Genomic DNA, 15,889 nt, shown 5'->3' on the forward strand with positions numbered 1-15,889 from the left:
TTTTAAAAATGAAAACCAGGGCTGGCCCCATTTTGCACAGAGCATTGATTCTGGCTCAACATGGGATGGAGGGGAGAAGGGGAATAGCAGCAATGTGTGTGCGTATATGGCAACAACAGCTGTGTTTGTGCCTGTGGAGAGAACATTGCCTTTGCTGCATCCCTTAAATTAAGCTGTTTTTTTCCAGGGGCATGAGCAGACACATTGTTGTTCACAACTGCTTATTCAGTCAACTTCAAAATGTGGAATCAATTATTTTTACCTGGATTTTGTATTTTGCAGCAAAAAATGCCTCGGGTAATGCTGAGCCTTCTTTTGCAGGTTGAAATGGTATAGTCCAGGGTGTTGCTTGGGTCTAATCTGATCAGACCCCTCACATTTCCAGTTTCTTGCGGTTTTCTATCCTCAGCCAGCTATTTATCAAGACTGATGTGAAAATCAGACAACTGGTCATTTTTATCCCTCTCATAATACAGGTAGTCCTCAACTTACTATCATTTGTTTAGTGACTGTTGGAAGTTACATAGGCACTGAAATGATTTAGGAGGCCACACCAGGAAGCTGAAGCAGACCCCATCAGAATTTCTGCCCCTCTCCGACCCACACAAAAAGACCCTGATGAGGGAGACTCTCTGCACCAACACAAACATTCATTGCATATATCCATTCCAGGGGCCGTGGTTTGAGGAGCCCTGATTTAGTGCAATATAAAAAATGCAAATAATTTTTCTGTGGACGACCAAAATTTTCTCGCAGACCACCAGTTGGTGACCGGTGATTTAGATGGTTGCAGTGTCCTCAGGGTCACAACCACCATTTTCACTATTCCAGCTGGCTTCCAATGAGCAAAGTAATGGGGGAAGCTGGAATCACTTAATGATTCAGTTAACAACTGCAGTGATTCACTTAATAACCATGGGGAAAAAGTCATAAACTGGGTGCGATTCATTTAACAATTGCCTTGCTTAGCAATGGAAATTCTGATCCCAGTTGTGGTTATGAGTCAAGGACTACCTGTATCTTTTTCTTGTCCTAGAACCAAATGTGCTTCACCTGAAGCTGCTATTAAATTTATTTTGGGGTAAAAAAGTGAAAGTAGCTTCTGTACTGTTCTTTCTTCCATTTCATTGTTAATAACAACTTGAGGAAGGTGGAGGGAACAGTAAAGAAAAGACCAGAAGCCATTAAATATTATCTCTCAGAGCATTATGCCGTAGGCTATAAAACAAAATAAATATGCATAAGGCAAGTGTTCTGTAGCCTCCCCTGATACATTTGGATAATCATTCAGAGAGGGACAACTTGGTAGCTTCATATCGTTGGCCTTCTCCTGAGTCAGCAGGGCTAGTGGCAAATTGTTACCTAAGAAAGGAAGTAGTTTTGATACAGATAGTAAATACAGATCTCTCCATGAGAACAGCCTCTTCGAACATGTTTTGCAAATCTTTCAGAGTAGGTTGTGAAGTGAAGTGGAAATTCTAAATGGTAGCAAGCAGCTATTAATTTTAGATTTGGCCCACAACCAAAGGATTTATTATTTTTATTGCAGAATCTTGGAGCCAAGATTGCTGGAGCAAAAAGTTAGGGAAGCTGCATCTGTTAGAATGTCATGATTAGGGCAGTTCAACACTCATCTTTGCTGCCAATTTCCTGGGCATCTATAGGCATGAGAACATTTTTCAGCCTCAGCTCATCAGCAGTAAGAAGATAGCATGTACTACCTACTTTCCATACCTTATTAAACTCGTATGTGAATATCCTGTAACTATAATATACATTACTAATGGGACCTGCAAGAAAAGGTTAGCCAATTTTTCCTAACATCTCCATGGCCATATTAGATTCACATAGATTATGTGATGTGTCTGGTTTTGACTTGGGATGATGGGTGACTGATCAATGTGATTTGTAAATCTTTATTTATAGTTTAATGCAGTGGTAGCCAACCTGGTCCCTACCACCCACTAGTGGGCGTTCCAGTTTTCATGGTGGGCTGTAAAGGTTTTTTCCGATACTGAAGCACTTTCCTTTTTTTAAATTTAATTGACTTAAAAAAAAAATCATAGCATTATTTAAAAAATTTTCATTAGGTTTTCATAAAATCACCATTACTGTGGAACTGGTGAGCGGTTAGAAAATTTTACTAACAGAGATACAAAAGTGGGTGGTAGGTATAAAAAGGTTGACTACCCCTGGTTTAATGTGTCTCATGAACTCAACCAAATATGGATTACTAAATATATAAGCAAACCACATCTTAAGCCTGTATCTCCAGTTTTTAATCTGTAAGGAGCTCCATTGTTTGCTTCTCTTTTCTGCAGGACAATAAATTAAACAACCTCAATTCTTGTAGGACAGGGTGGTTTTTTGGGGGGGAGAAGGGCAGAAGCTGCCTCCCCAATCTATAAAAAATATTTTTCAACTCTTGCCAAAGTGATTTCTTGCTTCCTAAGGTCCCCATTTTGGTATCAGATTTCATTGAGGAGGCTCAATCTTGCTTATTGTGAATTTCCTGGAGGCAGCTGAAATATCCATTCCTGAAATACTGAATGCTGTGGAGTCTGGTGCTCTCTGAACTTGTTTTGTTACCCTAGACAGGTAGCAAAATGATGCAAGCAAACAACCAATGCAGAGAGCATCAAGGACTCCACAGTTCAATCCTGAACTACTTATATTCTCTTCTATTGCTACTCAATGCTGATCTGATGTCCAGCCTTGTTCCTTTGATTTATATAGCACTCTTTGGTGATCTTCCCTGTTGAACAGAAGCTGTTATGGCCTGTGGCCTGCATGCATGGACTATCCATCTATCATAAAAACGAAGCAAAAACTGATTCCTCTAGAGATTTTTATTGTTAAGAGTAGGGATTCACCATTGACTGCTCTGGGAAAAATAAAGTAGAGCCCACACATTCTCAAATACAAGGATCCCATTACATGTGGGAGTTAAAACTCCAGCTGGAGTCCTTTTCAAACAATGCCCCTTTTTATAGGCAACTGAGCAATTAACTCCCAGTGCCTGTTCAGGTTAGGGAATAAGTAAGATATCTTCTAGTTGGACCAATACCTTTCTGGTTCCACTGGAGGCCTTATGGGCTTATTCAAGACTGTATACCATTCAAAACCTTACATACTGATACCCCCAATAGCTGGTCCAAAGTTAGAAGTTTGACCCCTTAAAACATCATGTATTCCTTATTTTGTGAGATCAACATGGCAAACATCATCTAAGCATTTAGGTCTTTAATACAGCTGATAACATTAAAAAGAACTGATACAGTCAGAATCCGATTACAGGAGTTCCTCCTCCATGGCACTACAGGAGCCCCGCTCAAAGCCAACAGCCAGAACCCACTAAATCAGCGCTTGGTGCAAAGGAAAAAAAAAATCACAGCCAATGACGGTCGGTGTCTCCTCCTTTCATCTCCTTATGTGAAACCACAGACACATTGGCTATTGTCATTTGTGCCTAGCACAGCTGCAATAGTGCAATCTGTCTCAAGCTTCCCGCTGCCCCCAGCATTCCCCAAAAGGAACCATCCCACCCTCCCCAGTGCCCCCCATTTCAATCTTGCCCAGCCTCCCAATGCCCCAATCGCAGAAAACAGTTGCTGTCTTAGCAGGAACTGTGCATGCACACCACAAAGCAGCTACCATCTATGAAAGTGGAAGGGAAGGGAGACAAAGAAGCGGAAATGTAGCCTTTGACCAGGGAAGAATATATGCACAGGAGGAGGGAAAACTATAAAAATAAAAGCCAAGAGAGATCTTACAGGACGGGAGGGGAATGAAGAATCTAGTTTTATTTTAAAAGGTGAATGAAAACAAAAACACGTCTAAGCCTCTGGAAGGAACCAGAACCTCAAAGACCACTTAGATGGATGGAATCAGAAGAGATGAGACCAAGCCAGACAAGTACAAGGGTAGAAATGGGTTGGGTGGAGGAAAAGCAACTCCTGTTTGGGAGCACTAGGTTAGCATGACAGTAGCAAGTCAAGTCCTTACTGGGGCTTGTGCGTCTCACTTGTGAAATCCTGCTTTTTATTTTTATTTTCCTCCTATGTACACTCCAGAGGGGACAAGAGAGAGCTTGCAAGGCAATGAGATGCCATCCGGCTACTCCAAGAATATATCGCTCAAGATTTAGGGGGAGGAACAAGGGTTAGTTATGATTATACAGGGGGGAAAAACAAAGCCCAATGATAATCCAGATCTCCTATATCAAGGAATCTACATGTGCAAGATAATTGGAGGTCAAAGGGAAACATCAGAGGAGATACTGATTATCTGATAATTTAGAAAACGTGTAGTCTTCCATCCATACCTCCCTAGGTACTAAGGATCACTATAGATACCAAAGGCTGACAACACTAGCTTTAAGTTACGGGAGAAAGGAAGGCAAGGTTGGTAAGGAAGGTGGATATGATGTGCTGGATTTAAAGGTTGGGGGAGTTAATGTTTTTTTTTAAAAGAGTAAAGTTGCATCCCATCTGGGCCTCCTTGGACTTTTAGTACCGTTAGGGGAGATCGTCACCTGGCCCAGTGGCCGGAGTGCATTGTGGGATAGCAGAAGGAGTCCTGTTCAGAGGTGGGAGGCGGTCTCATCCCCTGGCTCGGAGCTCAGCAGGACACCTCCATGGTGGGGGCAGGTGGCTGAGGAGCTCCTGCCTCGCTGCTCTGGGACAGAGTGCGAGACCGGGAGCGATTCCCGTCCCCCGAGGTGGCGCTGGACAGAGAGGCGGTGCGGGAGCGAGAAAGGCGCGTCATGCAGGATGAGGCCACTGTGGAGAAAGGAAAAAATGAGCAAAGTTAGATAAAACTCTTGCATATTATAAAAGGCAATTATCAAGAGCTCATTTTGAATTCAACCAATGATGGAGCAAGTGGCACTTGTGTGAAAAGAAGGGAGCATATCAAGGAAGATACCAGCAACAATCAGGGAATAGTCTAAAACAGTGGTCCTAAACCTTTCCAGCATGGACCAGTGAGGGGAGAGAAGGAAATGGTTCTGTGTGAGTGGCAAGCAAGCACATAATTGCATGCAGCTCTAGCCCACTGGTTGCACAAATGGAGGTTCACACGCAAGCGTGTGCAGTCACTTGCCACTTTTGTTGCCTGGTTCTGAACAGACCATGGTCCAGTAAAAGGCCACAACCCAGTAATGGGCTGTGGCCCGGAGGTTGAGGACCCCTGGTCTAAAATTCACCCAAGTGAATTCCTTGCATATTGGATCCTCTCTAAGATTTAGAGAACAAGCAAGGGGAAGTGAGGGTTGCTTAGAACCTAGAAAGGGAAGCACCTCTCAAGAAAAGCCTGTTTGGTGCAAGAGAAAAAAACAAGGAGAAAATTTCTAATCTTCTAGGATAGAAAGCATATACACCTTGTTATTTTCAAATGTTTTCTATTGACAGCCTACACATTCTCTTCTTCACAGTTGGCACTTATCTTCAACTTGGCTCTCTGGCTTTGGTGCCAAACAATGAAGTTGCATACCATCAGCCCCTGCCTTCCCCAATATGTAACAAGAACCTCTTAAAGGTATGGAGTGCAACAGATCATTTGTAGGCAATTAGTACACTGGCATAAAAAGGTTAATCAAGTGAGAGGTCTAATTTTGAAATCAAACCACAGTGCAGGACTGCTGGCAATCCTTCTGTAATAACGTACCAAAGATCATCCCCGTTTGGGCACACAACAGAAATCCAAACAAAACAACGCCTGCTTCTGTTTTTCTACTACCACAGCAAACAACTCGGTGTTCTTTAGTGGAAAGGGGAGGTTGTGTGTTGGGGAGTGAAATAACCAGGGGAAAGGTGAGCAGACATGTTGGAGGAGAGAATTATGGGAGATGAGGGAGAAATACCACATAAGGTACCTGACCCCTGGCTCAATTTCTTGTCCAATACATGTGGGACTGAGGAGAAATAGGAAATGATATTCTTAGGCTAAACTGATCGAGAACTTGTACTTGGAATGAATGTTCCACAATGGTTGTTGTTGAAGGGCTGAGCTGATAGGTTGTGGAACTGAGCTTTAAATAGCTATGGAGAGAAGGTGGATGTACAAGTGGGGAGGAAAGAGGGATTCAAAGAAAAGGAGAACTTATAAGCAATCCCAATTATCTAGAAGCATCATTTTGGGTGCAAGAACCAGCCAAGAAATAGGCAGTCCCAGGAATCAATTATGGCGTGTCCATATAGTATCCCAAGTGACAATGTTCTTTTTTTTCTAGTTTAGTTTGTAATCTCAGCCAACATTATTTATAACCTCACATGTTAAGCAAGCTAATATAACTCTGGTTTATTTATTAAACTACATCTAAAAAAACCTACGACTTGGTGTACTTTGTGAGTGCAATCTACAGTAGGGTACAAAATGACCTTGTCAGGAATGTCTCTGCTCTTGGCTAGATGAAACACAGGTTTTGCAACCCAATAATGTATGAACTTTGGGGGGGGGGGTGCGCAATGGGACAGAGGTTCTCAGATCCAATACTTACTATAACCCATTCCTTGCACAAAGTATTTAAATGCCTCTGTCAGTTTCCCAGGCTGAAAGACAGAAAAAGAGCAGAGAAAAACATTAAAAAATGCATATATGGAAAGAAAGGGTGGGGCACAAAATCCTAAAGGTTAAATTATTTGCTTCCAAATTACTGCTCATCGACTATATTTGTGGGGAGGGGACACCAAAGGTTAGAAAAACATCTGACATGGAACCCATTCAAATCTCTTTTTATGAAATTCATTAAAACAAATTCTGATTTCCTCACACTATGGGAAATGATCCATTGCAATAATTCTACTCCACGCCCCAAACTCTCAAAAATGCTGGGAGGTAGTCTGTGATTTATTTATTTTTTACTTTTACTGATTTGAAATGCCAAGAATGAGAAGTGAAACTTATGCCATGCAGGTTCTACAGCTACAAAACTCACTGTTCACAAAAGAACAGAAAAATAAAAACAGGATCTAGGATCCTGGAGCTTTAGAGGAGGGCTAATCTAGTGCTGAAGATTAGAAGGAACTGTCAAAATTCGGGATTTCTCTTCTGCTTTTTTAAAAATGGATTTCTAAGAAATAGCAGCAAAACTATCCAGATCACTTTTCTCATAAAAGATCTGAAATTCAAGATCCAAAAAAGGGCACAAAGCAAGTGTCCCCTTAGTGGAGAAATACACCAACTAGATTCATAGTGGTTTCAACTACATTGAAGAACTTCATTGGAAGTCAATCAGCTCACAACTCCAATGTTGTTTATGTGGGAATGCCTGATGTTTTCAAACTGGTATGGAATACTTTTTCAGAAATGCCTACAAGTTTCTTGTCTACTTCTCCCATTCAACAAGGTTCTTTTCCTTCTGCAGACATATGTTTGCATGACTACATTGGGTGGAGTAGAGCAGAAGAGATGTTATTTTCCTAACCAAAAACGAACACCTTGTTTAATGAGATTTTATTTGGTGAGTGTATGTACAACATCTTAGCAATTACCTACGATTTCTTCCAGTTTCTCAGAAAAGATATTATAAGCTCTATTGAATTGCAAACTAAGGTAAGAACTAGTCAGCTATATTTCAGCCCACTGCACTGTATGCTCTAGTCTAGCCCTATAAACCAATCTAGATTATAATTCAATGTTTCTGCATTGATAACAATAACACTTTAATTCAATTTTCTGTGTACAGACCTCGAATGGTGTATGGAGAACAGGATTGACTGAATATATTACAAGTCTGCAATCATATGTAAGCATACAACAAATGCAAAAACCTTAAAACTTAAGTTTTGATGGAGTTGGCTGAAATGGCAAAACTGACCACTTTGATTAAAGAAAAGAACCGAAGTAGTTTTATTTCTACAAGGACACCACTTCTGAACTTCGTGCTTGATGTGGAAAAGAATGAAATTCTGACTTTGGGTTTTACAGATTAGATTGGTAGATCTTAATAGAAATAACTTCTTCATACTATTATTGAAAAGCAAAAAGCTGTGATTTGATGTGAATGCCTTATTTTACTGTAACAGAATCGTAAGTCAATGCTTCTTTTTATTTCCCCATCTTTCCTCACTTCTCTTCTCCCTTTCCCCTCCCCTCTCACTGCTCTTCTATTTACTTTTGTATTTTATAATACTCTATAACTTAATAATTTTTTAACCCATACATTTTTAAATAATACTCAAATAGAAGGATGATACAATCAGAAAAGAACACTGCCTTTTAAAAATATTATGAAATGCAAAATTAATTGTTAATGAATCTGTGTATCGGGTTATTAGTATATTTTACTTGTGTCAGCTGTGGTTGTCCTCCTGAATCAGCCATCTGCAATATAAGAAAGAATAACCTAAATAAGACACTTGCCTAAAAAAGGATAACTCTTTCCATGACAATCTGGTCTGGGAGCTGTTCCATGTTGGGAAAATGTGTGATCGGATATATTTACATGAGATTGTTGATTTGGTCTGCAGCTCCCATGTAGGATAATAACATATGATCTTGGATGCCACAGTCAAATGGGGAATGCCCATTTTTTTTCAACTCAAAAATAGTTGGAAATTTGCTACTTTCTGCTTTTCAAAAAAATATAGAAAAATAATCTATGATGGCATGATCAATGTTAGTAGCACCACAGGCAAAATGGTAACTGAAAATGGACCTAACTTTAACTCCTTTCCACCAGTTTTATCACCCTACATAACTTGCAGGGATAGGAACTCTGCAGCCCAACATAATCCTGGAAAGAGTTTTGCAAGTTGGGATTTGGTTGTATCTGAAATCAGCAGTGGGATTCAAATATTTTAGCAACCGTTTCTCTGCCTGGTTGCTGGGTGGGTGAGGCTCTTAGCCTCCTGCACTATGGTGGTGGGGGCTTTTCGCCCTCCCCAGGCTTCGGAGGCTTTCCTAGAGCCTCCAGGAGGGTGAAAACAGCCTCTCCCAGTCTCCAGAAGCCTTCCGGAAGCTGGAAAAGGGCCCATATCTGGAATTATAAAACTTCCGGGAGGCCTGTTTTTCACTCTCCCCAGGCTCCGGAGGCTTTCCTTGCGCCTCCAGGAGGACAAAATGGCCTTCCCCTGGGCTTCAGAGGCTCCCCGGAGGCTGGAAATAAGCCCGTTTCCAGACATCCAGAAGGCCCGTTTTTGCCTTCCCAGAACCTCCATGTGGGCCCTGCACTTACCTGGCATCCAAAATAATGGAGATTCCAGGGAAGGGTGGGGTGGGTGGGGCCAGCCAATCCTTTCAACTACCAGTTCGTCAAACCAGATGTAAAATTAGCATCTGGTTCGCCCGAACCGACTGAATCCTACCCCTGTCTGAAATGCATAGCCTACCTTGAGGAAAGAAGTCTGGGTGGGATCCAGTTTGGAATTGCACTCCACCTGGAAAGAGAAGAATGGTAGATAGCTTGAATCTAAAATATACACGAGGTAAGAAAGAAAACATTCTTGCTTCTAGGTAGGTTAAAAACAAAAGACAGATAATAGTCAGAATCTACCTACCATTTTGTGAAGTTTTTAAAAAAGAGAAGTCTTCATCACTTACCACAGCATCTTCATGTGGAGCCTGGTCTCCCACCACCAGCATGATAGGACATCTGGCAAGAGGACAGGAAAAAAGGGAAAATGGTGGAAAGTTAGAATTGGAGGCCAAATTACTATAAATTGCTTGCAATAATCAATTTTGGACCTACAAATTTAGGGACTGACTCCAAGTTATGTAAAAGAGCATAAACAGTCTAATCACAGAGGGGGGGGGGAAATGTAACCAAATAATCAAAATGTCAAAGCAACAAAAACCCCAAGAACAAACTTTAGTTTTGTCTTTTTGTTTCTAAGTGTGTGGGAATTATGGATCAAAAGATTTGGAAGTAGTGCCAGATAGGTTGGGCTAATATGAGGGAAAATATGAAGGGAGAGACTAAGGAAGAGAAAAACTGAAGTCACAGAAACAGCATTCCTACATGCTTGGTTACCAAGTTAATCATTTTTAGAACACATAATACCTTGATTCACAAACCAATGAAAATAACCAGGTTGGTTTATCATGCTAAATTAAGATTTGAATGCAAAGCCAATGCATCCTGCAGTTCGCTTTCTAGAAACCTAGTTAAGCCTGCTGTGTCAGCGCAGCCAGAATCTACGGACTATGAAGGGCTGGAGTTATCATTCCGATCATCAGGGCTGCTGCTGTGCAAGAATTAAAGTAGGTGCTGAAGACTAGAATCCTTTTCTTTCTCTGCCTACACACACACACACACACACAGGCACAGGCACACGCACACGCAGAGAGAGAGAGAAAGCGAGAGAGAGAGAGAGAGAGAGAGAGAGAGAGAGAGAGAGAGAGAGAGAGAGCGCTGATCTGTTATTTTCTCCTCCATTGTTTACTTCTTCTTATCTCTCTTTCTAGTGACGAATATTTCTCTTGTGCCAGAATGGAGAGTCATGGGGAACATGGGCAGTTAATATAAAGCGAGATAAGGCGAGATAAACAAAAAATGAAGAGCGTGCCTTATGCGCTACGTATTTGTATTTCCCCATCTCTTTCTGTCGGACTGTGCCTTTGACTCCCCCCACCCTGTTGATTGGCAGTGTTCAGGCAATAACTTGATTTGCTTAACCATGGCTTTAAACCCCCAAATCTGGGTTCACGAACCACGCTAAGTCATAAATAAATAAATTAGGTTTGGGTTTATTTGTAGTGTGAGCACAGCCAGTTTAGCATAGCTGAAGAAACAGTTGCTATAAGGACCTCAAACTTTCAAATGACAGTTTTATTGTAAGAACAAATTCTCAATCCAATAAACATTCCCCTTGAAACCTGGAAAAACAGGACATGGAGACACTACTGCAGCAAGACATTCTCGGGATTGGTTCTTTCTCTTGCAATTGGAGGAACTTCAAAGAAAAGCCCCATAAACTCACTTAATTTAAGGGGTGGGCAATCCACAGATTACCCATTTTAAACCAATTTGTGTGGCCCCAAAAGATGCATCAATGAATTGCTGCAGATTTTTGGCAGGGACATCAATCATATGTTAGTCAGATGCTCTTTCTTTGCACGAGACTGCCTCTGAAAAATTGAGGCAGACATTCTGTGGATCCAAGTTCCAACATGAATAAGCGAGGGGGCTCTGTTTAGAAATCCCCCTTCTAAACACATTCAAAGAGAAACGAGCCAGGCTTGTTTATATGTATTGAAGTGGCTTGCTGCTGAATTTCTGTGGTTGCTTTGACAGAGAGCAAAAAAGTTACTGTATTTTGCTGTTCCTCCCTTACCCCCCTTTTGGCCTCTTCTGTGTAGGACTTACATATAATAAGACAAGAGCAGCAAAATTAATTTTCCCTTAGAGCAAAAATATAGAAGCGGGAGGCCTAACTCCCTCTTGAATTTGGCAGAAGAATCAAGTCCCACATGGATCAAAGGACTCTTTTGCATTCTACCAAAGTAGCTGGCATGAACACCTGAACAGATGTCTTGCTGAGTTTATATAAATTCTGGATTTTGGGGCTGCACAAACAGAAATGAAATTGCTCTTTCCTTTAGCACTCCTTGGGGATTTCTTTGTCTATACAGACATTATATTATCCAGAAAGCTAGTAGGTGACAGGTAAGAATAGCAAAGGGGAATTGAATATTTGGATTTTTAACAGCAGCAACATCAGTAGCAGACAAAGATTGGTAATTTTTCAGTCCAGCCTCTAAACAGGGACCCATGGAAAAGAAAAAGAAGCCGCCAGTTCTTATATTTAGACCTAACATACGACATGTCTTTTTTTAGTCCCTCAACACACTCTTTGAGCTAGCAGTGTGACTTCTGTCTCCCTCTTGTCACTTCTAAAAGTTATTCACATGGTGACACATTTTATTTTGGATTAATTAATTATAAGTCCTGATGATTCAGAATAAGGAGCAAAGAAGATAGGAAAAAAAATAGAGAAGTATAAGTTAATTAGAATACAATTAATTAGAATGAAAAGTAGAAGAGCAGATGGAGGGGGGCACTGCTGCATTTTTAAAAAGTTCTTTTTCAGGTTTTCTCCCTAATGATTTTAAAACCTAGGGTATAGGTGTTTAGACATCAAACATCTGTATAAAGAGTTGTCAGATTTTAATGCTTTAAACCACACCTTTTTCTGGCATCATTTTCATTTCCATACTGTGAGAAGTTTCATTTGCAGGATATTACATTCCATAAAGACAGGTCAGCCCTTATTTTTTTTTATTAGCTGGCAACTTCTTTGCATACATTATTTTTAATGCCAAATTACACCAAACTGGTAAATATATATAACTTCACCCTATTGCTAAATTTTCCCTTTTAATAATTCAACCTTAAGAATTCAAAGTTAATTATATGTGAGCTCTGTCAGACGTGTTAGTGGAAGCTTTGGATTGTATATGCACAGAACAAATAAATGAGCTTAAGAAGAGGAAGAAAGGGTAAAGACTGGTAGATACTCACTTGAATGTGACATCCCCTCCACGTTCCAAGCACAAATCTCTGCGGCTATGAAGAAAAAGGGAATTGTAAATCACTGCTTCAGCCTCCTTAGGATAGCTTTTTTTTATAGCAATCACCCAGTCCCTCTCTCCCATTTTCTCCACAAATATGGAAACATAAAAAACTGATGGCAGAAAAAAAACCTAATGGCCCATCAAGTTGCACTTTGAGGTTATTGATTTTTTTGTTTTATTTTTAAATAATTTATTTTTTTTAATTATTATTTTTATCCCAAGCATGTTTAAACTCACTTACTGATGCACTTTCAATTGCAATGTATGGCTGTGAAAGTTGGACCATAAGAAAGGCTGAGTGCCAAAGAATTGAGGCTTTTGAACTATGGTGCTGGAGAAGTCTCCTGTGAGCCCCTTGGACTGCACGATGATCAAATCGGTCAGTCCTAGAGGAGATCAACCCTGACTGCTCTTTAGAAGACCAGATCCTGAAGATGAAACTCAAATACTTCGGCCTAATGATAAGAAAGGAATCACTGGAGAAGAGCCTAATGCTGGGGAAGATTGAAGACAAAAGAAGAAGGGGACGACAGAGAATGAGGTGGCTGGATGGAGTCACTGAAGCAGTTGGTGTGAGCTTAAATGGACTCCAGAGGATGGTAGAGGACAGGAAGGCCTGGAGGAACGTTGTCCATGGGATCGCAATGGGTTAAACATGACTTCGCAACTAACAACAACAACTGATCATGATGATTGACCCACTATCTCCATTGAAATTCATTCCAAGCTTGCACTACTTTCTTTGAAGTAATGCTTTTAACATTACTTTTGAACTTCCCTCCTGTCAATTTGAGGTTTTGCTCCTATATTCTTGATTTTTGCTAAATATTGAAAATACTGCCTTCTAGAACCTTATTGATATCCTTAATATATTTAAAGGTTTCAGTCATGTCACCCGTTTTCCTTCTGTCCTCTAGGCACATTACCTAGGTACATATTCAGTTCCTCCAATCTTTCTTGATATGTTTTGTCCTTCAGACCTTGCGCCATTTTTGTTGCCCATTTCTGGAGTTGCTCAATCTAATCTAATCTAATCTATCTATCTATCTATCTATCTATCATCTATCTATCTATCTATCTATCTATCTATCTATCTATCTATCTATCTATCATCTATCTATCTATCTATCTATCTATCTATCTATCTATCATCGTCTGTCTGTCTATCTATCATCTATCTATCTATCTGTCTGTCTGTCTGTCTGTCTGTCTGTCTGTCTGTCTATCTATCTATGTCTCTAGAACTACATACATTATTCCAAATGTGATCTGACTAAAGCCCTACATAGTGGGATTAAAACCTATTTTTCCTGCTGGTGATCTGTCAAGAGATGCATCCCACAATTTTGTTTGCCTTCACAGCTGTCTGGCCACACTGTTCATTTTGAAGTCATCTGCTATGATCACACCCAAATAACTCATAACCTGGCTTTCTACTTGATTTCCCTGATTATTTCTAATATTTTTGCTGGTGTTCTCTACATAACTGGAACCACAAGAACTCAAAACCTAACCTAATTTGATAAGTGAAACCTCCAGTCTTCAGAGTGAATATTTTGGAGTCACAAACTTGATAGTGTTTTTAATCTTTTCTTTTCATGTGGAGAAAACAGGTCTATCAGATTTGGATTGCTATCATGGTAACAGCTAGGTGGAAGCACAGAATGCCTTGTGAATATCTTTGCTGCCATTTAGTATTTGTGTGGATTTTTGCATACAAGTTTGGTAGCTCTAGAAAAACATCTTTAGAATCCTAGCGCATATCAAACATGTAATACTGATTTAGCTATTTCGGGATTTTTCAAATTTGGCAACTTTACGATATGATGATTTCAACTCTCATTAGTCAGGACTCTGGTGCTTCTGGGAGTTGAAATTCATACATTGTAGAATTGCCACAGTTTGAAAAACTGTGAACTATTGTCTATTGTTATTAATGATAAAAGTTTACAATTTTTAAAATAATGTTATACGGGATGGCTTTTAAGATCAAAATTAAATATAAATATTTAAGTCATCTGCCGTTTAAGCTTAATAATTAATTCACTGATTTACATTTTGGCATTTCAATACATTGCTCAAATCTCCAGAGCCTAGGTTTTCCAAAGTTCTAAAGAGAGCAGAGACTAAATTTATGATTTAGTCATTAAAAAAAACTGCCTGTTAGAATGGCAATTCCTAAACTGAAAATTATGAAGAGGTTCCTGAAACAGACCTGGAAAAGTCAATTAATTAAATAATTATAAAATCTTATAATTATTGAAAAACCCACTCAGGCTCAGCTTCATTTGAAATAGGAGGCTTTCTTAGGCCTATGCAAAAAACCTATCGGTCTGTGACTGGCTACTTTAGATGCAGCTTGTGAATAGCTGAAGTATCTCTGTGAAAAGTACATTGTTCTCAAGCACTGATCTAGGCCTATCTTCATAGGCTAGCAATCAAAAGGAAAGTGTTTGAGAAGTTTATGTTTAGGCTGGGTCCTTTTATGTGGACATCCTTCTCTATTGTGTCCTAGTTTGTTTTCTACCTGTAGGGCTATTCTGGCAGCCGCTGAGAGCTTAACCTGGACTCAGCCTTGCCCTGTCCTCCCTGTCCCTACAACCTGTTGTAACTACTCCAGTAGAGTTGAATGTTGGGTAAATTTGTAGCATGACTCAGGATATCCCGCTGTTGTTGCACCATCTCAGTGTTCTTGGAAAGTTCCTCCTGTGGAAGAAGAAGAGTGTTACTCCTGTAACTTAATCTCATCGCTACTCCATTAAATTTATCTAACATCTAGGGCTGCCAAGTTCTGAACCAGTCTCTGTTGCTTGTGGCTTAACATCAATCTCCTTTGGCAAGGGATTTTCTACCCTCGATGCTAAGAAAATTTATGCCTGTTGACTTCTGCACCTCCAACTGATCTTAAAGGCACTTGAATAGACTCAGGTTTCTTCTACCATTTTCTCTTAATCCAACTGTAATTATGATTAGTCATATAACTCCATCTCAATGCCATTTCCCCTGGAAAATAAATATTACAAATAGAATAAGGAACGAGGATAATAGAAAAAAACTAAACTTCTAAAGCATTGTTTCTCAGTCTTGGCGACTTTAGAGATGTATGGATTTCAACTTCAGCAGGAGTTGAAGTCCACACATCTTGCCACAATTGAAAAACACTATTGTAAAGTAAATAGTACTAGCCTGCTTTCAAAAAATAGGAATTATTTTCTTGTTTCTTATTGTTCTCCAAGAATCATTCAAATTGCCAGTTAGCATGGCTACATTAGAAGCTACATTAACTTTTGAAGTAAAGTACCATAGTTCAAAACATGCATTTCTTAAAAAGCCTGTCCTAGTATTACCAGAGAGCTGGAAATGAAGTGAGACT

The 15,889-nt window shown here is 39.9% G+C and overlaps 1 protein-coding gene across 6 annotated transcripts in view; it reads right to left on the reverse strand.

Moving 5' to 3' along the window:
- Positions 1–2,834: 2,834 nt before the first annotated feature.
- NDRG2 (NDRG family member 2) overlaps positions 2,835–15,889 on the reverse strand; it is a 43,095-nt gene continuing 30,040 nt past the window's right edge. For 4 of the 6 annotated variants that reach the window (XM_087713739.1, XM_087713736.1, XM_087713737.1 and 1 more), the window contains 8 exons: positions 15,119–15,222; positions 12,464–12,508; positions 9,544–9,595; positions 9,333–9,380; positions 8,290–8,325; positions 6,500–6,551; positions 5,881–5,914; positions 2,835–4,781 (listed from right to left, as the gene is read on the reverse strand). In XM_087713739.1, coding sequence (XP_087569865.1) covers positions 4,583–4,781; positions 5,881–5,914; positions 6,500–6,551; positions 8,290–8,325; positions 9,333–9,380; positions 9,544–9,595; positions 12,464–12,508; positions 15,119–15,222 — 570 coding nt within the window. In that variant the 3' untranslated portion in view covers positions 2,835–4,582. Of the gene's footprint in view, positions 4,782–5,875; positions 5,915–6,499; positions 6,552–8,289; positions 8,326–9,332; positions 9,381–9,543; positions 9,596–12,463; positions 12,509–15,118; positions 15,223–15,889 lie in introns of all 6 variants that reach the window. The other 2 variants (XM_087713738.1, XM_087713741.1) reach the window with 2 other exon arrangements.

The sequence above is a fragment of the Thamnophis sirtalis genome, unplaced genomic scaffold (genome assembly GCF_051295495.1).
Source record: "Thamnophis sirtalis isolate CommonGarterSnake01/CBP01778 unplaced genomic scaffold, rThaSir2_p1.2 scaffold_4, whole genome shotgun sequence".
NCBI lineage: Eukaryota > Metazoa > Chordata > Lepidosauria > Squamata > Natricidae > Thamnophis > Thamnophis sirtalis.